Raw genomic sequence first — 25,717 nt, 5'->3', positions numbered from 1 at the left:
ATCCCACCCTTACCAATGGAAAGAATTGCCCTACACCTTCACAGCTGTGGTTGCCTTCAACAAGGTACCGAACCCCGCATTTCCCTGGGGACTATAACCAATATCTTGTAATTATGGTAAGTTGATTTGGATAAAGACATCGGATAAGTGAAATGGAATGTAATATACCGGTTAACCACCTCAGACTATAATGGGCCATTTGTGGTGCTTTTTTTTTGCCAACATGTTGCAAGCGCAGATTAATTTCGCAGGTCTGCACCTATATTGGCCACCTGTATTATTAAAATATACAATACAAGATTAACAGAATTTCATGAAAGATTCTCAAAATGCACATGCACATTGTCAGTTGAAAAACACCTTCACCTGCCCTTAGATTTTACTGAAAACTTGTCAGTGCTTAATCAATAGCGGGTGCAAGCAACCAGCAGCCTACCAGCCTTGCCCATGGCCAAACACCCAACACTTTGTTAGCACTTGTTGGTGTGGTTACGGCAATGACGTCTATTAAGAGGTCAGTGGGTTGCAGGGTGACATTCATACTGCGTGTGGGCTAGAACTACAACTACATTGTCATCGCACAGCAATACAAGGGCAATGTAATGTAATGTAATGATCAACCAAGCTAAGTTGTGCTATGTCCTCACAACATAACAATCGAGAGAATGACAGGGGTGGCCCACAGCCTTTCTCTGTTGTTATCAAGACATCCAAATCAATGGTTCTGTGTCTTAGCTATCCACGAGAGTAGAATGTTCCAAGAAGCCATGTGAAAATGTGCTGAAATTGAGAAAAGCTAAGGAAGTACAAAGACGACTCATGCAAGTGTACTGTGCTATTCTTATCAGTGAGGAGGGTCAGCATGCTCAAGGATGGAACACCATCTTTTTCACAAATGTTATTTATTGGGTGCATTTATAACTTACGCCAACATGTGTGACCTTTTATTTGAACTGGAGTTCTCCCTTCAGATCATAAAAGGGAAGTAATAGTCAAAATGCATAAAACTATGATTCAGCAGAGGGATAAATTGGATCAAGTTATACTTAATTCATCGGTCAATGACCCTTCACCTAATGTCACATTTCTTGTCATAAGAGACTACGATTGTTCATGGTGCAAAAATATTTGGTTACAAAAACAAAAAAAATGTCCTGCCAAAATGAGTAGGATGTGAGGGATGTCTACCATAGCATGCTGATCCAAAGCTGTGAGCAAAGCTGCTATTCATCTGCTGAAGTCATACCCCAACTAGTAGAAATAAACTGAAAACTTCATTATATTAACATGGTAAATTGTGCGCCTTTATTTAAGTAACCAACATTTACATTTACATTGTACAACATTTTGATGACCCTTCAGGATGGTACAGGGCGTTCTCTTTCAAACCTACATGAAAGAACTAGAAGAGTGACACATGATTAAAAATCATGAGGTACTCTGTAGGAGAGACGAATGGTCCACTTAGATTTTCCCAGGGAAGTTTCCATCCTCAATCTGCCCATCCCACTTCTCAACCTGAAAGACAGTATAACATCACTGGTTGTTAGGAAACGACTTTTTCTTTTTTATAAGACCTTGCCAGTCTTGTCTATTGTGTTTTTTTCAGTCATGCATGCATGCAGAATACATTCATTGCTGGAAAATCATGAGTATATCAGCACCTGGATTTAGAGATAAGAGCATACCAAAACACACACTAAAAGGTAAAAATAGCTCCACCATTAGACTCCAAACACAAATTCATAGCCAAAATAAGCTATTATGAGTTGAAAGAGCATCACTACCACATGACTGGCTATATTTATTAATGTATTTGGTGTGATTTGACAGAAGTGATGAAATTATTCTTTTAAACCAAGGCTTTATTCATGTCAAACATGAGAAGCTTTCTCCATTCTGTGTTACTAGGTCATATATGAACAAAGGTTTAGGAGGTCGAATCCCATACCAGCAAGGGTGAAGAACATAACTAATCCATGGCTTAAGAGCCCTTGAGCAACTAACCCCATAGTACTTGAACCAGTTCCTAAATAAAATAAAATAAACAAGTTGCTCTGCATTGGACCACAAGCTAACTGCACAGTAAAGTAATGCACAGTGGGTACAATGCTGTAGACTGAGTGACAAAGCCCGTCAGTAAAAACCCCTTGGCAGCGCTCCAGGTGTTCAAGGTCTAGTTCCCTGGAAACCGCTTAATACCTGCACTTGAAATACGATGGGGTCACTCCCAGTCGCCTATGCATGCTGCACGTGAAAAATCGCCATCTCCATCACCAGCATTAAACATCAACAGGCAATAGAAATGGACGAATCAATGCAGGCCCTCTTTGCAATGTAAGCGCCATAGGCAACGCCCACTTTGGCTCATGACCAGCTGAGATTTTGCAGCCAGAAGAGAGCAGAGTTGAGGCATCGGAACATAGAAGCTAAATATTGAGCTAAGGAGCTAAGTAGTCGAAAACATGTCAGAAGATACCATGGCAGAAGAAAACATGGCGGAACACTCATTGGCAGAAGAAGCCATGGCAGAAGAAACTTATACATGTCTAATTTGTGGCAATAATACATCAACAATGCAACTCTTTCCCAAAAAAGAAGACGTTGCAAAGAAATGGTTAGAATTCTTGTACGAAAGACAACCAGCGACATATTGCAAGACGTTAGTTTTGTGTTCCACTGATTTCGACAACAGTGACTTTAAAAAGTTTGGTACCTGGGGTCGTGGTTTTGCTCTGAGGTTTTTATTAAAACCTGGATCTGCACAGAGGCAAGAATCAAGCTCACAAGAGGTAAGTAAACTATGAATTTCTCCAACAAAGGTTTTCCCCCAAATCAATGCACAATATGATTATTCATAGTTGCATTCACCGCAAAATCAATGGAAAAAAAAACGGTGCAATCCAATCTTTAACAGCTGACTAAGATGCAACATTATGACAATATTATTAAATGATTTCAACATGGTGACGGCAGGGATATCGTCTCCCACTCAACATATCCTCTCTCCAAGAACACAAGAATACTATCAGTTTTTTCGCTGAACTGCAACATTACTTAAATGGAATAGCATGGAGGCTGGGTGACGACAAGCTGTTTAACACCCATTGATGCAAAGCTCTGCCACTGTATAATTAACAAGTGTTGAAAGTCGCGAGGGAAAGTTATGAGATTTGTTCAAAGATGATTTCATTTGAAGGCAGAATTGGGTGCATCCTTCAGCGATGTGTTGACTTACCCAGCTCATGGGGCACAGGCTCTTGTATACCCTCTGGTACCAGTCACATGGGGCCGTCTCCATACCTTTGTCCGACAGGGCCTTGTTGCACCTGTGGAAGTCTGCAAACAAGACAAAGCGTGCGGTTGCATTAAGTCTGAACTCTTTGTAGCCTACGTCTCCTTTATAAAAGGTCAGCAATGGACAATCTGGATTCAGGCAGGAGAAACAAATTCACACCACACACTCCAAATCAGCCGTGTCTGTCCCTAGTACAGACAATGTCAATGATGACCTCAACATTGTTGAAGCGCTGTGCTCAAAAACTAGTTATCTGTTTAACAACTGAAACAAATGTGGTGCTAGCCGACTGTTCAAGAATAACGCTTTAACTTGTCATAATAACGTATCAAATAATGATGAGTTACTTTCTACTTACACTGATTATGACAAGTTGAAGCATTATTCATCCGGCCAGATGGAAATACACCATAGTTTCATGTAAAACCTCTTATGATTAGGGCAATGCGTCCATAACCACAGTCGGGTACTTGTTATTTCAATCCATTTCCCAATACATGGAGCAAAAGGAGTCGTCAATGTAAGTTATAAAGAAGGGCGCTGATCAAAAGCTTACAGCACTAACTGGATTTCATCAATTACATACAGTGCCACAACACTCAATTGTTTGGATTAAAAACATTTTCCACCGGATTACTTGGCTCAACGTCTAACCAAATGCCTGACTACATTACATTACGGAAACGTACACAATGTTATAGTTATTACTGCATGTATTGCACCTTGCGTCAGCATCTTTCATGTTTGCGAATTTACCTCTTGGGTATAAACTACAGGGGATCAACATTATTGAGTGTGATTAAGGCCAGAAGGTCATTTGATTATAAATGTGTCCATTATACACACAAGGGCAGCCGTGGCCGAGTGGTTAAGGAGATGGGCATCAGATCAGAGGGTTGCAGGTTCGAATCCCGCCCTCCCACTCCCTATCTCACTCCATGGCTGAAGTGATCTTGAGACAGGCACCTAACCCCAAACTGCTCCAGGGAATATACCCTGTATGTAACTGAAAGACGCTAAGTGTAATGTAATGTAATATGTCTGACTACATCACTGAGAAACAGGATGCTTACAGACGTCCACTTCCTTAGCATGAGCCTTCTCTGTTACACTCTGGTTCATGTGCCTTCACCCTTTGTGAACTGCTGCTTTGTAAACATCTTCTACGACTGTGAAATCGAGACAAGAATCCAGACACTTGTCATGATATTTACCGAGATAGTTCTGGAAGCAGTTTTTCGTCTGGTTGACGTTGGGGAAACGTGCGTCAAAAGGTGCCGTCCTGTAGTTCTTGATCTTCTCCTCAATGGTGTCGGCCATGGTTACTGTCGAGTTTGTCCGACTGCAAATACAGACAGAAACCATGTTGGTTTCAAGATTAGTCTAAATGAAAAGCTGGAGTTACACAGAAGACTTCAAGCAAATGGGCGAAACCAACAAACCCAGTTGCTGACGACTTAGCTCATCTGACAGTGGGTCAATGACAATGAGCATGGACTACATTAATATAAACATACCAGTGAGCAGCAAGGTCATTATTGTCAACTGTGCGTCAACCTCAAATGACCCTTGATATCAGCTGTGGTGGCATGACAGCCAATGTGAATCTAGTGCTACCTGGTATCGCGATTAGCATTAGATATATCACAAGCTAGCATGCTATTGACGCATTGTTTATACCACGTTCTTTTACCATTTATGGTAATGCATACAAACCAAATGTCAAAATTACATTACAGTCGAAAACACAGTGTTCTTTAAGTTCATACTGTGAAGCAAAATTCTTCAAACGGATCTTATTGAGCAAGGACGTGTCGTAACCTTGTTAGCTATAAAGCCAGCTAGCAACTAAATCTAGCGGTGGTTCAGGAAAACTTAGCTAAGCGGTAGACCTCAGATTGAGGGGAGATATGGCACCTTTACGAGTAAAGCAAACGAAATCAATTCAGTATGAAGGGATACGACATATTACAACTTAAAGTGTTACAAAATAAGACACAACACTGTCGACAGTCCATCATAAAAAGCAATAATTGTTTTAGCCTACCTTCAAAGCTGTGTCCTATCACAAATGTCCTCTCGTAGAACTAGCAATGCGCTGCGCAAAGCATGATGGGCATTGGATGACGTGGAGAGGAGAGTGGTCTTGGGCGGTGCTAGAACTAGAGTGTTTTTTTTTATGTTTCACCATCAAGTTTGGGTAGGCCTAGATGTTTCTGATCGAATAAAGCTGTTTGGGAATAAAGTCCTCCTTTTTGGTTTAGAATTATTTCTCAAAATAAATTAATTATCGGCCACAAAAAAACACTTGTTAAATTATAGGATCATCTGTTAATTTGTTGTTGTTTTCTGTGTTATTACAATAATTCATATTTTAAGTGAACTACTGCACAAGGTTAGGCCTACTAGTCCTGATTGGCATTCTTTATGTTGCCATATTTTCAGGTTCATAATTTTGTGAAGTCAACAGGATGGTCTGGACAGCCCATTCTATATTTGTCGCTCCGTCACACCAAAGGAACACATTTTTCTCCACCATCTGACAGGCTGTTTCCTCTTGATATACTCCTTTGTTGTGTAGGCTATAGGCCACAGTGAGATGTATTTCAGAATCAGTACTCCTAAGTGTTTACAAAAACCTGTATTTTTTTCTTTCCCTTTTCAGTCTTCTCTAGGCCTACATTACAAAATAATACACTAAAATAACATTAACGTTCAAGGCCAATACTTTTGTGGTGTGACAAGGCTGAGTAGTAGCCCTAGTCTAAGTAGCTTGTGAACTCTTATTACCATAATTAATTTCAAGTTATTGACAGTCAATCTAATTATCATTTCACATAGACACATGATAATATGATAAGAGTGCAGTTAAAAATACTTTAGTTATATAATTCCTTATCTTATAATTCCTTCTTTCTTCCATGTTTCCTTTCTTTTTTTGCATTTGTTAATCTTGTGAAGCACATTGAGTTGCACCTGTGTATGAAATGCGCTATACAAATAAAGTTGCCTTGCCTTGCCTTGCCTTAGTTTTTAATCATAACAACTGAACTGACTATTAAACCTGTATTTGCACATTTTATTACATATCAAATGTCCATCTGGCCAAGTTGTTCCTACTTGATCCTATGGCTTTTTGAAGACATTTCCAGTAGCACGTTATAATACCAGACAGTCACTTTATGAAAGCACTTGGCCATTTTTTTTGCTGGAAGGAGGACAATGACTAACACACCTGAGCATTTACAAGTGTATCTGGTCATTTCTTGTCTGAGAATGTCCCGGTAGTAGACCTTGTACCCTGAATGATGTTATGCTGTGAATATTTTAAGTGCCTGTTTAAAAGTAATGTAGGTCATTTAAGCCATTTCGAATGTTTTGAAACAGAGTGACTTTCTGATAAATTGAATATCTGACTCATAGGGCATGATTAGAAAAAAAGCTAAGCGACTTGATGAAAAATGAAAGATGGGCACAAGGAGAGCCAGAGAAGGAGAGAGAGGTAGGAGATACACACATCCCTGCAACCCGTCACTATGCAAAAGCAGACAAACGGAAAGAAAAGAAAACTTTTCACAACTAGTACATTTCTTTGAGTGAGAATATTGTCCCCTGTCCTTTCTTTCTTATTTCCTGTCACAATGTTCCTGTTGAAGAAAGGTCAAAGGTGACAGATGTCCCTCTCAACACAACTTCCCGTCCAGCCGTGTTGTCTTCCTTTTCCTTGTTAGGGGTCTTTCTAAAAGTGGACTCTCCCTAACCTGGCTCTGTGTGTTGTCGCTGTCACATGTGTATGGCTATACGGGTAGGGTTTGACATTGACAATTTTTGAATGCAATTGACAGATAACTTGTTTATACAAATAAAATATGCTGTTAAAGGAGCTCTATGTAGGATTAAAAGTTTAATTAATTACTGTCCCGAGTCAGGCGATGCTTATTTGAGTCACTAGTAAGTGAACGATGACTGTCACGACACTCTCACAGTCCGCTGTCAGAAAAACACCAAATGTAACTTTTGAGCGGTCCGCTTCAAGAGTCATGGGAAACAATTCTGATGATGGCTTTACACCCAAATGTATCTGTCATGCTTTCCCAATAAAATTCATATTTGAGAGTCTGCCTTTTCACTGTGCAATGGAATAACCTTCATGTTGCAGACAGACAAAAAAATCATTATTTTATATGGAATGTGTTTCTGCTCAAAAACAAACAAAAAATGAGTAAACAAAAGGCTGTACAGTAGTAGTTTGAAGAGGTATCAGAGTCTGATTAAGAGAGGCCCTGGTGCTTATTGTAGTCCTATGATGTCACCACGACACTACTTGTGACTTCAGTCACCACAGCATTAACCTGAGCTTCACAGTTTTAGTCTCCGTCATCTTCTTAAGTGTAGGCTACGACTTGTTGAAGAAACATGTTTCTGTCATTACTTTAGGTATTTTCATCACCCTTCGTGAATACCTCCTGATGTTCAGTACAGATTCTGACAATCCGTTCAGAATAACAGCCATTGGATTGATATTAAATGTTTATTTGTCCCTATTAATGTTGGCGTAATGGTGTTATACATAAATAAAAGATATGCAGTATGTACAACAGCACAATCGGTCTCCCCATTTTAGTAAACTCTCCAGTCCTCTCTCTCCCCCTCTCTCTGTCCCTCTCTCTCTCAGGATATAGGTGTTGTCCAGTGAAAAGGAAGGAAATTCTGTCACTAAGAACAATGGGTTTGCTTCTCTATCTATAGACGCGCTGTAAGACACAGAGTGAAAGAAAACGAGAGAGAAGGCAAAAGAAAGTTAAGCAAGCTGTCGCAGAAAGGATAGAGCAAAAGATGAAGAATACATGAAAATTGGGGAAAGGTTATGCATTGTGTGGATGAAGAATGGAAAGCAATTAACGGGTCATCGTTTTCAAAAATGGAACTTAACCCTCTTTCTGGAAAAAGAAGAGCTGATATAAAGTAGGGTATTCAGCATTTTGACAAAATTGGAGTATTGAAAAACACCTGAGAAGCAGACTTTCAACAGAGAAAAGTTACCGTGAGTACCGTACATCTGGCACATTTGCCATAGTAACAAGCCATAGACACAAGATTCACATTGGTATTCTCTATATTGAAACTAATTGCTTTTTATCTTGTTGACTCTGGCTTCTGCGCCATGCAGTATTTATTGCAATGTCATCAATCATCATTATGCAGTATGATATGTGTGTATTGATGTAACTTTTGTATTTTGACCTCTACCAAGTGAACCTAGATAATAACAGAGGGGGGCAGGTTAATAGGGCAAGATAGGCTGAGATCTCTTCAACAAAGTGCTGAATAAGACTCAAAGTAAGTTAAAAATATGATGCTGCCTTTGCTGAAATGGGGAGAGACGATGGCCTGACCCGTGGCTTTGCTCTGTTTTGGGATTTCCCCCCAGAGACATGGAGACCAAGCGAGGGATGGTGTGGAGGGTGTGGATTGAAAAATAACATGAACTATTACTACAATGTACCAAGTAAAATGTCATGGTTTGTGCTCACATTTTAAAACAAACAAAAGGCATCAGCAGTATTTCAGGCCTGTGGACGACTACACTGCACTGCGGCACCAGTGATAGATAACCACCCACCCACCCTCCACCTTGGGTAAACTCATATGACGTCTCTGCGACCTGGGAGACTGTGCTGCTTCACCCAGCGTTTTCCACAGCTAGAGGGACTGTTTTTAATTATTTGTTGGGGGAATCTAATTTTGCAATCTTTTCAGCAGTATGCGTTTGTGACTAAATGCGAAGGATTTGTCTCTTGTGAAATGTTAGTCATAGCCCGACTTGCGTGGAGGGAAACGGAAAACACAACCTTGCCCGGCTTGTCCTGATGATTCAAAATTGCATTTTCTTTCAGTCTTCCTGACTGACATCATCAACTATGATTCAATTCTTGAAAACTGATTGGAGAGAGAAAAGATAATTGGATTGGGAACTGATGAGATTCAGGACAGATTCAAGGGCAACCCGAATGCATAGTAGGCTTTGAGGCAACTGGCCTTCCTGCTACAATATCCAGGATACTGAATAGGACATTTCTGTTTCTATGTATCTGTGCCCCCCTCTTTTCCTTCCTTGCTGTCCCACATCCACCGCCAACCTCCCCCCCACCCGACCCCTGACTCTCTCTCATCCCCCCACCCCCTTTCAGATGGAAGAATCTGGCAGCTCGCGTTCCAGGAAGCTCCATTTCCCAGTGGGCCTGTGGATAAATTCTCCCCGTAAACACTTTCCCAAACTGGGAGTTCGTTGGCCGAGCGCTGCGTCAGTCAAGTCAGTCTTGCTTCTCTCAATGTCCCCTCTGTTTCCCATATGCACACCACACCCACACACATCTGCATGCTTTCATTAAAAAATAAATATCTTACATTTCCATAAGAATGCACAACCGTTTTTGGCAGCCAGTGCAACATTGGTGGTGGAGTCCTGTTTGTTCCACTTACGTTTTAAAGCCCAAATGATGTCGTTGGACTTCACTTGTAACTCGTTTATCAAATGTTGTAGGGAGTATCTTGCAATTAGGTTGTCTGAGTGCCTATGTCAGAGCTCGGTGTTTGAATTTGATTAGAGCGCTTTCTAATCAGATAAAGGGAAGTGTCACATCATAATGACGTGGTAGACGTCAGTCCAGAGTCCAGTAAATGAAGAGTTGGAATGAGTTGCATAGCCTACTGCAGGCGTCACCAACGTGGTGCCCGTGGGCGCCAGGAGCTTCTGATGTGCCCACCAAGGATGTTAGTAAACAGTGATGACTACAAGATTTTAGTCACAGTTAATGTTTTTCTTAATTTAAATATGAGAGTATTTCTTTCTAACCTATAAGCAAATTATTATTCAATCATAGTGTGATTTGGGAAGGATGTCAAAACATCAGTAGAGGATTTTGAACAAACAAGTAGCCCTCGGGTAGCTCTCAGTAGCTCTCTAGGAGCCCTTGGTAGCCCTTGGTAGCCCACGAGTTGCCCTCAGACCCAGAGGTTAGGGACCCCTAGTCTGCATAAGGCTGTTTGTTGCAACGTCATAACAAGCTACATAGAATACATATGACTTGGCCTATTTGGGTATAGTAGTAGAAGTAGAAGTAGAAGTAGAGTAGAGTAGAGTAGAGTAGAGTAGAGTAGAGTAACTTATAGAGTAGAGTATAGAGTATAAATGTAAAAACATATTTGTAGGAAATGCATTCTGTGACAAACATCTATTAATTATGCACACAATTATCAAAAACTTCATTTAGGGTTTTTTTCTCTACGCACATTGGTGTGGAGATTGTTTATCAATCTCTCGTCACATCTTAATCTACGTCCTTCGTGTGTCTTTTCAGATCCAACACTAGCTCCGATGCCGCCTCCCTGCATGAGGCCTGCTCGGTCCCTTCCTCCGCCCTGTCTGTATCCACCCCGTCCCTGGCCGCTCCCTCCCCGTCCTCCTCCCCCTCCCCTGCCTTCCTCAGGCCCCGGCCCGCTGCCCCTCAGTCCCGCGCCAAGCGTCTTTCCCACCTCTTCCTGCGGGGGCGCTCCAACAGCGACCGGGACCGGGCTGTGGGGGAGCGTGAGCGGGAGCTGTGGGCACACTCCGCTGCCCCCTCTACGCATCACTACTTACCCCCGGCCACCTCTTCTGCCCCTGGGCTCATCAAGATCTATGGGGACGCACTGTCCAGCGGTGCCAACTACCGCAGCCTGCTGGCCAACATCCACTCCACAGCACGGCAGCTGATTTCGCAGGTCATCACTCGCTACACGGAGAGGGAAAGAGACACTGAAGTGGATGATTTGGGTAAGACAAGTGGCCTGTAGTACGCTTTGCACACACACAGGGACTGGCAATCAAGTGAGCTATCTGTTGTACATGCTTGAGATTTAACCCTGATACTAAAAAGTCACTAATCCTAATTGTAGTGCCTTGATGCAGATCAACAGGCCCATTCAATCATTGTTGAAATTTGCATTATAACTTAATATTGCTATATTACCAAATGTTTTGAATAACAAAGTAAAACTTAGCCATTACCATTTTGGTAACAACAAACTTCTAATCGAGGCACAAAGAGGTTAACTTGACGTCATTTTTAATGCTGAATATTAAACGTATGAGTAATATTCTAAAGCCATCGGTGTCATCATTGTTTTCAATGGGGCTTTGTTGACGTAGACTTGTTGTCCTTGGCTGACACACATAACAGAGTATTGAACAATGGCCCCCAAGAAAGCCCCTATACGAAAGCCTGAATAGCCTCGACTTCCTCTCGCACCTGTGCAGCTCTCCAGAAACACGCTCCCGAGGACTTCCTGTTGTGTGATGTCATTGGAAAGCCCATCCACCAGCCAGATGGGACCTTCCAATGGGAGACGGAGTGCCGAAGGGGCGTGGCACCCTGGGAATGCCCCTTGGTCCTGGTGGACATGTGGCGACCCAAAGATGGCTTCGAGCGCCGCTTTGAAATCCAACGACGAGACGACTATGAGAGAGAGGAGATCAACAGGGAGAAGGACAGGGAACGAGAGGGCGAAAATTCTCAAGGTAGGACAACTTATCCTCTAGCCAGGCTGGAGCCATTTAGAGTAGTGCCTCCGCTCAATTTCATGTCACTTCATAAACTGGCGGATGTATTAGGCTACGTATCCTTCCTAATGGATAAAAAAGGCACCTTGGTGTGTATTAGAAAGGTTTTGCACTCAACAGCCAGTATTGCCAGATTGGGAAGTTTCCCGCCCAATTGGCCTGTTTAGGATGGGCTTCTGCGGGTATAAAAAAGGGTAAAAAGGGCATTTGGGTGGATTTTTCTGTGGATTTTGAGCATTTTTGGGGCTGGAAATCATCAGTCTCATCTGGCAACCCTGTCAACGGCATTGTGCTTTTGTCTCCATCAGTCCGTTGGAGAAGAGGTCGTATGTCATCTGGAAGTGGTCCTGAGGAGAATGAACGTGGCCACAGGGCCCGGAACTCAGAACTCAGGAGAAGCATCAGTGACATGAACCTCAGCCTGAGACGTCGCCAAGGCAACAATGCAACCAGTGACCCCAGGAGATCAGGCAATGCGCAAAACAGCAACGACAGGAAGAACATCGTGAGCATGATTGGCTCAGAGGTAATGGAGGTGAGTTAAACCAAAAGGCAAAGAAAAGGGATGAATCTGGAAAGTGTCTCCTAGATGTGAAGCAAGGGAGAAGTGTTTTTAGAGTGTCCTGAAATGACATTATCTAAAGCTATTGTATAAAAAAGTCACTGGATAGCCATGGTGTCAGAAGGTTGAAGGTCTTCCTTTCTTTTTTGATAAAAGCATCAGCTAAGTGTAATGTTAAAAATGTCACATGCTGACCCTGCAGTGGCCTAACGGTGGGGCACTCTGTTATGCGGCTGACCTGGGTTCGATTCCCGGCCCAGGTCATAAGCCGACCACTCCCCGTCTCTCTCCCCATTTGCCTTCTGTCCACCTCCCATACTGTCCTGTCATCAATAAAGTTGAAAAAGACAAAAAAACCTTTAAAAATGTCACATGCTACACCATGCTGAACGTACATACTGTTTATAAAAGGTGAGTCCAAAGTCAGGAAACGAGATGGACCGACGCACAAGGGCCGTGGAGGAGGACCAGGAGATGTCCACCTGTGACCTGGAAGTGATGTCGCAGAGCCTGATCCTCCCGCCCACTGACCGCCCCTACTTCCTCCTCCTGCAAGGCTACGACCAGAGCAAGGCAAGACTTGTGTCCATGCTATCACAATATCACACTCTGCTTACATCTCACATCGCGCCCTACCAGCATCCCTTTTTTAATCTGCGCATACCATCACCGCTCCCCTTCCTTTCAGCGAATCTTCCATTCAACATAAAGCACAAAACAGCTATAGAGAGCCGCACAAAGCCCAATGCAGGCAACACATCGCCACAGAAGAGCCACTGTCTGTCCCCGGCCACCCTGTACAATGACCTCACTCACGTTTCAATTGTGAAAAACTGTAACACACTTCACATCCCTTATCGTCCTGCATTTTTGGTCCAACTTAAGATTTGAGATGTTGTTTGATTTCCGCAACCGCTGCTGCGCGGAGCGATAACAGATGACTCTCTTCCTCCACCTCCATCCCCGGCCTCTCTATCTGTCTGTCTGTCTTTTTTCTCTCTCTCCCTTCCCTTGTTATTTGTTCAGGACTTTGTTTTGTACATAATGACCGGGCATACACATGTATTTGGGAGGAAGCCAACCTTTCGCGAGCGGGAGAAAGACAGAGAGAGGGAGAGGAAGGGGAAGAGGCCTCTGAAAGTGGACACTTTCCTCTCGGCCCCTGACCTGCTTGTCCGACATTTGCTGGTCAGGAGAGACTCTGCCGTACCCGAGCAGCCACGTGGACAAGGTAACCCACAATCAGATCATGAACGTCATAATTCAGTAGCCTCTTACTGCAGATGCGGTCACCGTCGGGCCTATTCACTATTTGCTGAAAACACTCAACTACAATATAACAACATTGCTGAGAGCATGACATTACTGAGAGCCTTAGGTAACAGATTAAGACATAGCCATTACAATTTTGGTGACAGTAAGGTTATAAAATAGGCTCTGGACTACGGGGTTAAGTACAAAGTATGCCACTTGGGCTTTTTAAAATAATATCCCTTTGATCTTTTGCATGGTATGGCATTACTAACTGACGGAAATATATAGTGACAGAAAAATAATAATATATGACAGAATATAACAATGAAAAAAAAACAATAAGCAATCAAGAAATGGGTGTTGACATGAGGCATAATTTGCATAATAACCATGTGCCAATGGGAAATTACATAATTTGTAGAAGCACACTTTGCAAGCTTATCAATAGTATCAATTGTAATTATGTTCCTGATGACCTTCTGTGGTAGGCCTATTGATGTGTTTTAGTTGTTTGCACAGTGTGTGTGGTGGGTGATGATACATCCATTGAAAATGCAGTAAAAGCTGCCTTTATACGTGTGTATGCGTTGCACTACAGTACAAGCTGCCTTTGTCTATGCGATGCACCAAAATCAATTCTCATGGTCGGTTCTCGTGAAATGTGTGTCATGCTCTGTACTGTACTACCCACCTGCTGTTTGAACACCTTTTTCTATTTTCTGGCCCCTCCCTCCTCAGCACTGGTGCGGCCCTTCCGCAGTGGAGCCGTCACGCACAACGGGGCGCCGCTGTACAGGGAAGCCACGTTGAAACCAGGGGACCTGCTGGGACTCGGGGGCCACTTCCTCTTCCTGTACCGTGACCCCCGCGTGACCCCGGCGCCTCCGCTCGCTCTGCCCCTGCCATGGCAGGCCGACTCATCTGCTTCCTGTGGCCCGGCGGCCGTGCTGGATCGGCAGGAAGCGCTCCGGCAGTATCTCGGCTCCGCAGAGTCCTTGCTGAGATTCCAGCCCAGACATGCCGATGTTCTGTTGCAGGTGAGGAGAGAGAGCTGCGCTGCGAGACAAGAGAACAATTGTGGCACACACACACACAGGGCTGGATTACTGCACTAGCTAGATATGGCTGCAGCCTAGGGGCACCCACCTGCCAGGCAGGGGGCCCCCCAGTTTGCCAAAGGGGGGAAATGTAACAAGATGCGGTATTGCTTACTTAGTCAGCCGTGTCAAGTAGAGTTTTAAATCTTATTAATACTCCTTCCGCTGTCTGTGCTGTCTGTGTAATTTTGCTATGAAACTTGATTTCCGTGGGGGCCTACAGCAACCTGAAGCCTAGGGACCTCGGGCCTTCTTAATCCGGCCCTGGACACACGGGGAGAGAGAGAGCGCGTTGCTTCCAGCAAACCACTGGCACTGATAAGCACCTGAAACAACTAAAGCACTGTTATTTGACAACTATTGCCTGCAGAGGCCACTTTGGGCGCCTGTTATTTCCAGGGAATTACAGGAACAAGCGCTGAATCGAAAGGGCCGTGCCAAGGCCGTGCACAGATAGCAGGTTGTTGCTGGTGATTAAGGACAAGAGGCTGTTGTGGATCCTGACGACCTGCAGCTAAAACTGTTCTTGTTTGGCATCAAACTCTGTAATCATTTGATCAGACTTGTTTGAAGTAGGCTACATAACAGGCAGACAGGGCAAACTTACTGAGGCCTTCTGAGAGAAAAAAAAATGAAGAGGAAACAAATTCAGTGATCAGGCCAGAGATAAATGACTGCAGGTGCATTATCATTAGGGATCTGGTGGGCAGTGGCGGCTAAGGTAACAAACCTCTGATTGAAGGATCACAAGTAGGGGTGGGTATTGGCAAAAGGTTCACGATTCAATGCGCATCACAATACACATGCCGCGATGTGATGCACTGCGATTCATGTACTATTGCAATGCATTGCAATATTTACTTCAGTAAATGTGTAAAAATACAACTTGTCAGTTTGTCAGTTAATGTGTAGCATTTTATAAGTCAGTTTATTTTATTTAAGCATTTCAGCATCTAGGAGAGAGCTTCCATTCCTGAACAAAATGAACCAGTGGCAAATTCAATTTTGATATTATTAAATAATCGATTGCCATGAATCGATGCAGTATATCGCGAAAATAAGTATCGCGATGCAGTGTCATAACGATTTTTTTGCACACCGCTAATCACATGTATGAATCCTCACTAAGCATGTACAGTGCCTTAACCTGGTTCTCACACAGATGGTTGTCGTGCGAGCTCACGAAGTTGGGCGAAAATGCACGAGGGTCTGCGTGAGAACCAGGCTAACACTGCCTTACCTTCCTCACACAATGGCTTCCAGGCTGACATTTGCTGACATGGCTGACCAATGATTGTCTACTGTGTGTGTACTGTATGTGCTGGACTAAATGTAGTCTGCATTTGCAGTCTCATTATGCACTGGATTTTTCTTCACATGGAACATACAAATGAAAGTTTATCAGTTGCACACTTATACATATACTTACTTACACTTACTTACACTTACGTATACCCCTATACTACTACACATACTGTACAGCACATTATACACAGACACAGAAATCACAAAGTTTTCCTTTGGGTCTTCTCTTACTCTCTCCATCTTGTCTTTTTCAGGAGATAATCTCCAAAAACTCTTCCCCCGACTCAGGAGGAGGCGCTCTCGCACCTGCCTACCTGCTGTCAGCCATGATTGATTACGCCTCCAAACACCTGGACCCGGCCCTCACGCCCCAGCTCCTGCTAAAGGCGGCCACCCACATCAAAGGAATCGTGTGGGTGAGTGGAAACTCTGATATCACCGGGCATCAAGAAGATGCCCTAACTTTAATTATTAATGGTTGGTACTGTGCATGGCCTGCATTTAAGGCACAAGTGTATTTTCAATGAAAGAAACAGGACAGCTGTTATTTTACCAGATGCACAATTATGGACATGTTGTAAATTCTTGGGGTAGCAGCCAGGTCCATTTTTTTTGACACAATGCCCTACCACAGAGCTTTATCCCTCTTCTTTGGCGTTGCTGATGCTGATCTTATGCATTATGCATTGTGCAATCACAACAACTCACTATGTTGTCAATAAAGAACACAATAATGATATGATGAAACAGTACCGCTCTACTGATCACTATCTCCATAAACAATGTGTATTTAGAGGTAATGCATGCTATTTTTAATGGATACTATATTGTTTTGTTTTTTTTAAATAATCATTACTTAAGAGTGATTCTACGATTCGACTGTGCTTTTAAGTCCATGGATTTTATTTGTCAATTCCACTAACTATTAACTGTATCCAATGATGTTTTGGACATTAGCACACAGTTTATCTTTCATATAATACAGAAAGTGTAGACATGGCATTATTTCCCTCAGTAAGAATGAATATTTAATATTGGTTTTGGGGGTTTTCAGGCCGTCCTGTTTTCCGTCTTCAGTCTTCATATTAGCATGTAAACAAACTTGTTTTGCCCAAGACGATTGCAAATGTTGATTCACAGTAATCATCACAATATGACAAAACTGTCAGAAAGACCACTGTGCTTTCCATTATACATGAAATTTGCCATTTTGTGTGTGTCCACCAAAACTGTGTTAACCGTGTCATCTGAAACCCCCTCCATAAATCAATGGTTTGGTCTTAGGCCATACGAATAACATCACGTGATGTCATAACCTCTTTGGCAGGATATGGGAAGACTTTTTGGTACGTTTTTTTGAGCTCCATCCTTCCATAATTTAATCCATTCTTTTTCATGTTCTCATAGCAGGAAAATTGCCTGTCAACTGTGTTATCAACATATTCATAAGAATCTGAATTAGAAATCACATGTAGAAAAACACAGATAAAGCATTCAAATACATGAATTGATGAAGGTGTTGTGATGGAACTTCTGAGGTCCTCAGTTAGCACAACACCATAAAAATGGCTGAAATGTCAAGCCGTGTTACCGTCAATGGTGTTACGCGTCAGCTATGACAGTTGAGGAGGAGTATGTTTTTGCCAATTTATCTCCATATTGACAGACAAACAAACAAAATAATTTGTGTTGTAGGGAGATGGGTTTGTCTGCTCTGTTTTTTCTCCTAAAAAAGTGCCGACTTGTTCCCCTGCACTGTTGACCGTAACACAGTTGAGTAACACGGTTGACTGTTTTGAAAATGTTTTTGTGCTATTGATCCCTTATGTGTTGGAAAAAACCTATGAACAGACATTAGGGATTATCCCTGGAGAATGAAGTCTTGTGTAAGGAGGGTGACTAAATTCAAATCAGACGTTACAGGGATTTATAATGAAAAATTTGTCAGCCTGTATCACAGTGAATCATAAAATCCTACTTATGAACCTCAACAATTACATTTTCTATATCAGTTGCACAGATTAATGACAACATTATTGTTAAGGGACATAAGCACTTTCAAACGTATGTTGTTTCATCTCTGTAGTATTTTTATGTATGTTTGAAATTACATAGTATTTCTCCATAACACTGTTGACAAAATAATCAAGCAAATGTTCGCTTTCATTAGAGTATTTATCAAATGATTTAAGATAAAGCTTGGCAATTTGTTTGTTTGGAAACTTAAATATATACACTATGTAAACATCTAGGTCATTTAGTTGAAAAAAAAAATGATAATTGACATTTTGCTTTTGCCAAAAGGGCAGTCGAATCGTAGAATCACTCCTTAAACAGCAGGTACATTTTCAGTACTGCTAATGTGACGTGAATCAAAGTAAGTCAAAGTATGGGTTAAAATGCTTTAATTGGAACAGGACAGTTGGCAGAAAAAACTAATTGGGAAAATAGGGTCATGTTAATTATTTTTTGTTCAGTACACAGTGTACAGAGATGTTTTTGTTGCACGGGCCAAAATGATTGTAAGTAATCCATTTATTGAAATGTGCATGCAGACATTTCATTAAAACACTCCCTTGTGCAGCAAAGGGGAGTTCTGTCAGCGCTTTGCCAAGAGATGTAATGGAGACAGAACCGTTTGGAGTTTACATAAACATGTTAGATCAGATGATGGATTTGTGTAAGAACTGTTGATGTTTTCCTTTCCCCCACCTCCCCCCCCACCCCATCTCCACCCCACTCCTCAAAATGGTCTGCTGTCTACAAATGCTGTATGCTCTTTAAGATCCAGCTTTAGATTCAGTAGTAGCCTAGACAGATGGGTTTTCACTGGAATTCTGCTAGAGTTTGTAAACAGAGGTGGACTGATGTCATTCCCATGTCTTTGGAAAATGTGCTGTCATTGTCCGGATGAATCAGTCAGACGTTCCCTCCGCTATTCAGCCGAATCTGGTCTAATCTCCCCCTTACGCCCCTCTCTTTCTCTCTCTCTCTCTCTCTCTCTCTCTCTCTCTCTCTCTCTCTCTCTCTCTCTCTCTCTCGCTCTCTTCAGGACAACATCAAGGAATTTGGGGATAAACATCCCACACAAAAGTAAGAACATTATGTTGTTTTTGGTCGTCTTTATAGTTCTCAGTAACATTTAAGTTTTCTGATTTATGAATTCACATAGTGCACTCTGGATTGGGGGAGTATAACTTGTTATAAGCTATCTGTGTTTCCTTTCCAGTTCAGTGAAAAGTTGTTTAGTCACTTTTTTTATTAATAAACATGATGATTATTTATTTTACATGTATTGCATTAATTTGTTTAGTCACTCTTTTTTTCATTAATAAACATGGTGATTATTTATTTTACATGTATTACATGTATTGCATTAATAACATTAATAATTCATACATAGAATAGAAACAACAAACCAGAGCAGCTATAACTGAACATGGAAAATGTTTATATGTTGAATGTTCAGTAATCACGTCAAGATGTTAAGTGTATTTGACCATGACCTTTGTGTATTTGACCTTGATCGTGACCTGTGTGCCCAGCTCCACAGATCCAACCGGTGACCCCAGCTCTCCTACCGTTCAAGAGCTGGCAACAGATCTCCGCCCTCTAATGTTCTGGATGTCAAATGCCACCGAGCTACTCAACTTCTTCCAGGTCAAGGTGGAGGCCATGGAGAAAGAGTGGGAGTTTGAGGGTGCGCTTTAACTGTTTCTTAGAAGTCTTTTCTTTTCTTTAAAACAGAAACCATTGCCCATTCAAAACATCACTTCCCAATGAAAACATCTGCCGCCCTAACTGCTCTGTGCGTGTCACGGCCATTGTTTTGTCTATCTAACATCAATTGTTTTCTTTTCTATTCTGCTTTGAACTTTACACCTACACATCAGACCAAACAATTACAAACAATTACAAACAAAAACACTGCTGACTGTTTATTTTGAATTTGAGTTGAGATTTCAATGTGAAATCACGCATCGGTCCTCTAGATTAGGTTTTTCCATTGCAACTGCAAAACAACCTTCAGATAACTAATGCAATATTGTCAAATAATACGTATTTTGGTTATCTCTGACTCTCAGTGCCAGGCGACCCTGTTCTGACAGCCGATATGGACACTTGCTCTGAGGCCTTGACACAGCTTGATGATGTCATCATGCACACTTTCCAACAGTGTGTCTATCATCTGACAAAGGTGAGAAGCTATACATGGATACAGACAGTGACTGTTTCCCAATGTCAAGTGTTCTAGCCTTGCTAGGACGTGAAATGTCCAGTGATTGGATACTCTGTGGTGAACTCCGCGGAGTATCCAATCACTGGGCGTTTCACGTCCTAGCAAGGCTAGAGCACTTGACATTTCTGAAACAGTGAGTCAGTGATCCAGTGTATGACGAGCACACATTGTAAACATTGTAAACATTTTGCAAACCTCTATTTGTGTTAGATGTAGCCAAGGTGATGGTTCAGAGCAGTGGAGAAAATCCTACATATTGTCCATTATATGCATGCATTTATTGCTCATAGCATTTCGGTCTTGTGAGCGATAAAAAGCATGTGTAATGGACAGTGTGCAGGGTTTTGTCTACTGAAGGAGAGACATATGGCACCTTCAAATTCTCGGAAATTCTGAGAATCCCGACGTTAAACTCTGGAACAATGGGCATGAACACTCGGTGACGCAATGTCAGGTTGAGATTTTTCTACGTTGATCTCATGCGGAAGTATGTAACATCGAGTTCCCGAGCTGACGTTTTCAGTGACAACATTTGCATCATCAACATGGCGACCATGTACGCAACAGCTGTGTAAACAATATCACAAATGCAGAAAAATCACTGTGTAGTCACTATCAACAACATGTTTCACCGCTGTATGCGTGTATTGGCATTATACTGTGAATGTCATTCAATTCCAGATGCACATGCAGTACAGTATGTCAGTATGCTGGTCTCTGACTGTTTAATTTCGCCTACTTCAGCTGATACAATATGCTGTGTCTTCTACCAGAAGATCAGAAGAACTTTGCAGTTACGATAGCCAGAACAAAACAGAAAGGTACCACCCGAAAAATTGGCAAACAAAGATAGTTCACGACAGGCTCTGCACCACTTTCCTATAACCACTGTGTGGAAATATTGTTTTTTTTCTATTGTGTTCTTTTATCCACTCCAACAGACCCTGTATTCCCTGCTGCCAGCTCTCCTGGAGTCTAACCCTTTCTATCGTGACCGCGAAGAGAAAGACAAAGAAAAGAGCAAGACAAAGGAGTGCAGCAAGAGTGGTGGTGGAGGAGGAGGAGGAGGGGGAGGAGGAGGGGAGGCAGAGGGTGCAGGGGTAGCTGAGGAGGAAGAAGAGGATGACGTGTCCACACTACCTCCCACTGTGGCGGGGCTGGTGGAGGTGTATCGCTGCTCTCTGCAGCTGACCCGGGACGCCTGCCTCTCCCCTCCGCTCACCTCGCAGACCTTTGGCTACCTGTTCTTCTTCACCAACACCTCCCTGCTCAACACCCTGCTGGAGAGAGGTAATAGGCCACGGGGCCAGTGAGCATAGATGCCGCGAGGGGGGGAAAGGTCTTACAGATTCTAAGGGCCCGACTGCACTGATAGGGGCCCCTGGAAGGATGCTGATGACATAATTTGTCATTTCGGGGGCCCAAAACTTGAATATTTCATGGGGCCCAACATTTGTTGCAGTGCCCCTGCCAGTGAGTGAGGAAGAGAAAACTGTGAAGACAAGTGTAGAAAATGACATTAACATATAAACCTCAGATTTTCATATTGTGTCATGTTGTCAACCTGTCGTTTTGTCCTAGAGGGGGATGGGTGTTGTGTCTGTCTATTGTGTTTTGTCTATTGCATGTTTCTGTAATTGTATCAGATGCACTGTAAATGGCACCGAACTATTTTCCGAAAGGACAATAAATAGGCCTATCTAACTCTTATCTATCTAACCCAGGGATGTCAAACTCAGGCCCGGGGGCCAAATTTGGCCCGCGGAGTCATTTTATTTGGCCCGCAAGATCATTTCAAATGTGTATTACAGTTGGCCCCCCTACACATTAATGTATTTTAATATGACTTGGACTTGAACATGAAATTTTGGACGTCACATGCTCATACAAGTGCATCAGTGATGTTTTCCACTCATTTACAACAGACTGCAGGTACATTTGAACTACAATATCTACTGGGATTGAGTGTTTAAGATGTATGCATTTGAGTATTGTAAGCATGTGCGTGCATGCACAATTTCAATAATTTTTGGATTTTGAGTTTGGCCCGCGACTTCGTCCCAGATTTAGATTTTGGCCCACTGTGAATTTGAGTTTGACACCCCTGATCTAACCTGTCTTTTCCTCTGTCTGTCATTCAAATGGGCTTTTCTCGTGGTCGAGAGCACTTCAAATTGGGACCAAAATTGTTAAGCAAAGTGTAGACAAACACAAACATACCAATGTGTCTTTTCTTTTTCTCTTGTCTTTCAGATGGGCTTTTCTCGTGGTCTAGGGCGGTTCAGATCAGGACCAATCTGGACCTGGTGTTAGACTGGCTGCAGGGCGCTGGTCTGGGTGACATTGCCTCAGAGTTCCTCAAGAAACTGTCAGTCACCGTGAACTTCCTCTGTGTTCCCAAGACACGTTTGATCCAGGTTAGTGATTTAAGGCTCTTTTCCACAGCCAGTTTTCTGGTAGGCTTACTACAACTCGACACAGCGCGACTCGGCCGCCACTTTTTGATTTTCGATTGGGCATGCATGACACAGCTCAATCGTAAAGCAAAAAATGGCGGCCCAGTCGCTCTGTGTCGAGCTGTAGGCCTACCAGAAAACCGGCAGTGGAAAAGAGCCTTTAGTGTCCTTTATGTGCTTTGTGTAGCAATCACCAAATTCATAGTTAATGTTCTTTGGAGAGAGCTACTATGCTATGGGCTATGAGCACAGCTTGCAATCACTGCATACCTCAGTAACCCCTTTTAAAGTCAACACATAAATCGCTTGTGCCATAATGCTGTACAACAGTCGTCTTGAGTCATTGTTGCCATTTTGGGTAAGAAAAAAACTTATCACGGAGGGGGGTTGTGTCTAAACACATTATAATTCAAAACTCTTCCCTATTACCAGTCGTCATGGTCATGTCTGCTGGAGGACCACACCTTGCTGAGCCCGGCCCAGCTGCACCACCTCCTGACCCACTACAAGCTGGGCCCAGCGCGAGCCCCACCAGCCTCCTGGGCACCACCCCCTGGTACAGAGCTTAGCGGAGGTGCGTACTGTAGGAGATTCCCTCAAATGTGCATGCAAAGGGTGCATCCAGAGGCGCATCTTGTCACCAGGCTGGGCAGGCAGCCGCTTGGTGCCCCGAAGCCCACGGAGAATAACAGCTCACATTTTGCTACAGAAGTAGCAAATTTATTTCAAATGTTCACTCCTTTGACATTTCGCTTGGGGCCCCAGTTGAACCTGGATTCGCCTCTGGGTGCATCCAGCGTGCTTGGTATATGTATCCAGTATGGAAACATTGTTTGGTTTATTTAACTGTACATAGTTTTGAAAGCTTTCTGTGTCCTTAGGTGCCTCTATCTAGTGTGGTACCATTTTTGGTTTACTCTGCTGCATACGTATTTGAAAGCTTCCTGCAGCAGTACATGTATGCTTTGGTGCAACATCTAACGTAGTAACATTGCTTTGTTTCACCTGTCATATACAGTACTTATATTTTTGAAAGCTTTCTGCAGCAGGATCATTTGGTTCTGCTATATTGGGTGTAGTAACATAGTGGTAACATTTTGTTTTTGCTTACTCTGCATAAATGTTTTCTGAAAGGTTCTTCTTTCACAGTATCATTTAGTGTCCCAACCCAGAGTGGTAGACGGTGTGCTAAAGTGGTCTGCACACTGGGCATGAGCTCCAAAACATATAAACTTTATTTCATTATACAAATGGCAATGTTTCGATCCACCAGTGGATCCACTAGTTGATCGAAACCTTGTCTACCACGCGTCTACCCCTTTTGTCTGGCACCTGGATAATTGTTTTGTGGGTATTGTTTTGGTTTACTCTTCCGTAGATATTTTCGAGAGTTTTCTAGATCACCCTCCACTGATCCTGCCGAATGAGACGCCCCGCCTAGATCTCTCCCAGCCCATCCCCAGTCCAGAGCTTCAGAAGGAAATGACGCGCCTGCGCACATACCTCTGGGGGCTCGACCAGGACGAACTCCCTGCCAATCAGAGAACCAGGTTGTAGTAGCACCGGGCTGTACTACAGTAGCGTCACGTTTGATGGTGGGCTCGGGTGGAAGAGGCGCTTGCTCAGCAGCTGGAAGGTTGCAGGTTCGAGGCCCGCTCTGCCAGACCCCATCGAAGTGTCCTTGGGGCAATATACTGAACCCCAAATTGCTCCTGGTGAGCAAGGTTTGGCACCTTGCATGGCAGGCACCTCCCACCACCGGTGGGTGAATGTGTGTTTGAAGGGGTCAATGTGAGGTATACAGTACATTGTAGAGTGCTTTGAGTGTGTGAAGGAGTTATAACTTTATATAAATTTAGTCAAGTTTTGATAGATATATGAACTGAACATACCACCCTGTTGGAATAAATTGCAGATTTCTTAAGTTGCTGTTGGGATACAGCCTTTGGCGTTGTTTCGTAGCTAGCTCTCTGGGGAGATCTGCTAGTGTATTGCCAAAATCTGTTTTTTATTCAGAACAGTGTTTAATTATTGCTCATTATAACCAACATCTGAAACTCATTTTAACTGAACTATTGCCTGGTTGCAATAGATATGTGTTAAAAAGTACACAGGTGATGGAGGGTGGGAGGTGTATCCACATGTTAGGAAATGCTTTATGCCCACAAACAGATCTCACAAAAATAGAACTGAACCAAAATCTTGTCATATGTAGAATGATATTTCATTATAAGGAAGAAGCCAGTTGGACACCCACACATACACATGATACACACACACGCGCCGTATACACACAGTCAATAGACACATATAGATACAATAGACACACACAACCTACAAAGGTGCAATGGTTGGTCTCTCAGGCCTGACACACACACACACACACACACACACACACACACACACACACACACACACACACACACACACACACACACACACACACACACATGCACACAAACACACACATTTGCACTCTCTCTCTCTCTCTCTCTCTCTCTCTCTCTCTCTCTCTCTCTCTCTCTGGGTGGGACTTTATCTCTGGAGTAGATGGTGTAAACAACAACAAAAAAATCTAATGTTTGCAGATTCACCACATCTGATAATTTATGCGTAATGTTGTAGTGAGGAAGCAGGGGATGTCTTCTGATGATTTGGCCTAGTTCAGCCTTAAATATAGGGACACATCCAGGTGGGCGAAAGTGTCATATCTTTATTAGATCATATTCCTCCTTGACCTTGACATCAGCGGCGTAACAACTCGGTCACGGGCCCCGGTGCGAGTGTCCAGCACGGGCCCCCGGAGGTTGTGCTAATTTTAGGATATTTTATCTAGCCATTACGGGTGAAAGGGTGGGCTATTTTCTTTGCAATTGCAACAGCATTGTGAATGCTGCAACGAT

The 25,717-nt window shown here is 42.9% G+C and overlaps 2 protein-coding genes across 4 annotated transcripts; one reads left to right on the top strand and one right to left on the bottom strand.

Moving 5' to 3' along the window:
• Positions 1 to 1,277: 1,277 nt before the first annotated feature.
• LOC134449040 (cytochrome c oxidase subunit 6B1) lies at positions 1,278 to 5,463 on the bottom strand. 2 transcript variants are annotated; one of them, XM_063198792.1, is made up of 5 exons: positions 5,346 to 5,463; positions 4,513 to 4,640; positions 3,239 to 3,339; positions 1,462 to 1,518; positions 1,278 to 1,390 (listed from the first exon to the last, which is right to left on the bottom strand). In XM_063198792.1, the coding sequence occupies exons 2-4, from the start codon at positions 4,616 to 4,618 to the stop codon at positions 1,465 to 1,467; spliced, it is 261 nt and encodes an 86-aa protein (XP_063054862.1). In that variant the 5' UTR covers positions 4,619 to 4,640; positions 5,346 to 5,463; the 3' UTR covers positions 1,278 to 1,390; positions 1,462 to 1,464. The 2 variants fall into 2 exon arrangements, with proteins under 2 accessions (XP_063054862.1, XP_063054861.1); XM_063198791.1 differs by having other exon boundaries at positions 1,278 to 1,518; positions 5,346 to 5,462.
• Positions 5,464 to 7,997: 2,534 nt separating this feature from the next.
• rasip1 (Ras interacting protein 1) lies at positions 7,998 to 25,554 on the top strand. Of its 2 annotated transcripts, none has more exons than XM_063198790.1 (16): positions 7,998 to 8,342; positions 9,490 to 9,611; positions 10,660 to 11,114; positions 11,598 to 11,858; positions 12,209 to 12,426; positions 12,874 to 13,035; positions 13,489 to 13,693; positions 14,455 to 14,753; positions 16,373 to 16,534; positions 19,171 to 19,211; positions 19,664 to 19,818; positions 20,204 to 20,316; positions 21,300 to 21,648; positions 22,612 to 22,775; positions 23,247 to 23,388; positions 24,193 to 25,554. In XM_063198790.1, exons 2-16 carry the CDS (start codon positions 9,490 to 9,492, stop codon positions 24,369 to 24,371), a joined length of 3,027 nt encoding a protein of 1,008 aa, XP_063054860.1. In that variant the 5' UTR covers positions 7,998 to 8,342; the 3' UTR covers positions 24,372 to 25,554. The 2 variants fall into 2 exon arrangements, with proteins under 2 accessions (XP_063054860.1, XP_063054859.1); XM_063198789.1 differs by having other exon boundaries at positions 12,209 to 12,435.
• The last annotated feature ends 163 nt before the right edge of the window (positions 25,555 to 25,717 follow it).

Source organism: Engraulis encrasicolus, chromosome 5 (genome assembly GCF_034702125.1).
Source record: "Engraulis encrasicolus isolate BLACKSEA-1 chromosome 5, IST_EnEncr_1.0, whole genome shotgun sequence".
Lineage (NCBI taxonomy): Eukaryota > Metazoa > Chordata > Actinopteri > Clupeiformes > Engraulidae > Engraulis > Engraulis encrasicolus.
Note: the sequence above shows the minus strand (reverse complement) of the source record. Positions and strands in the feature narration are given on the sequence as shown.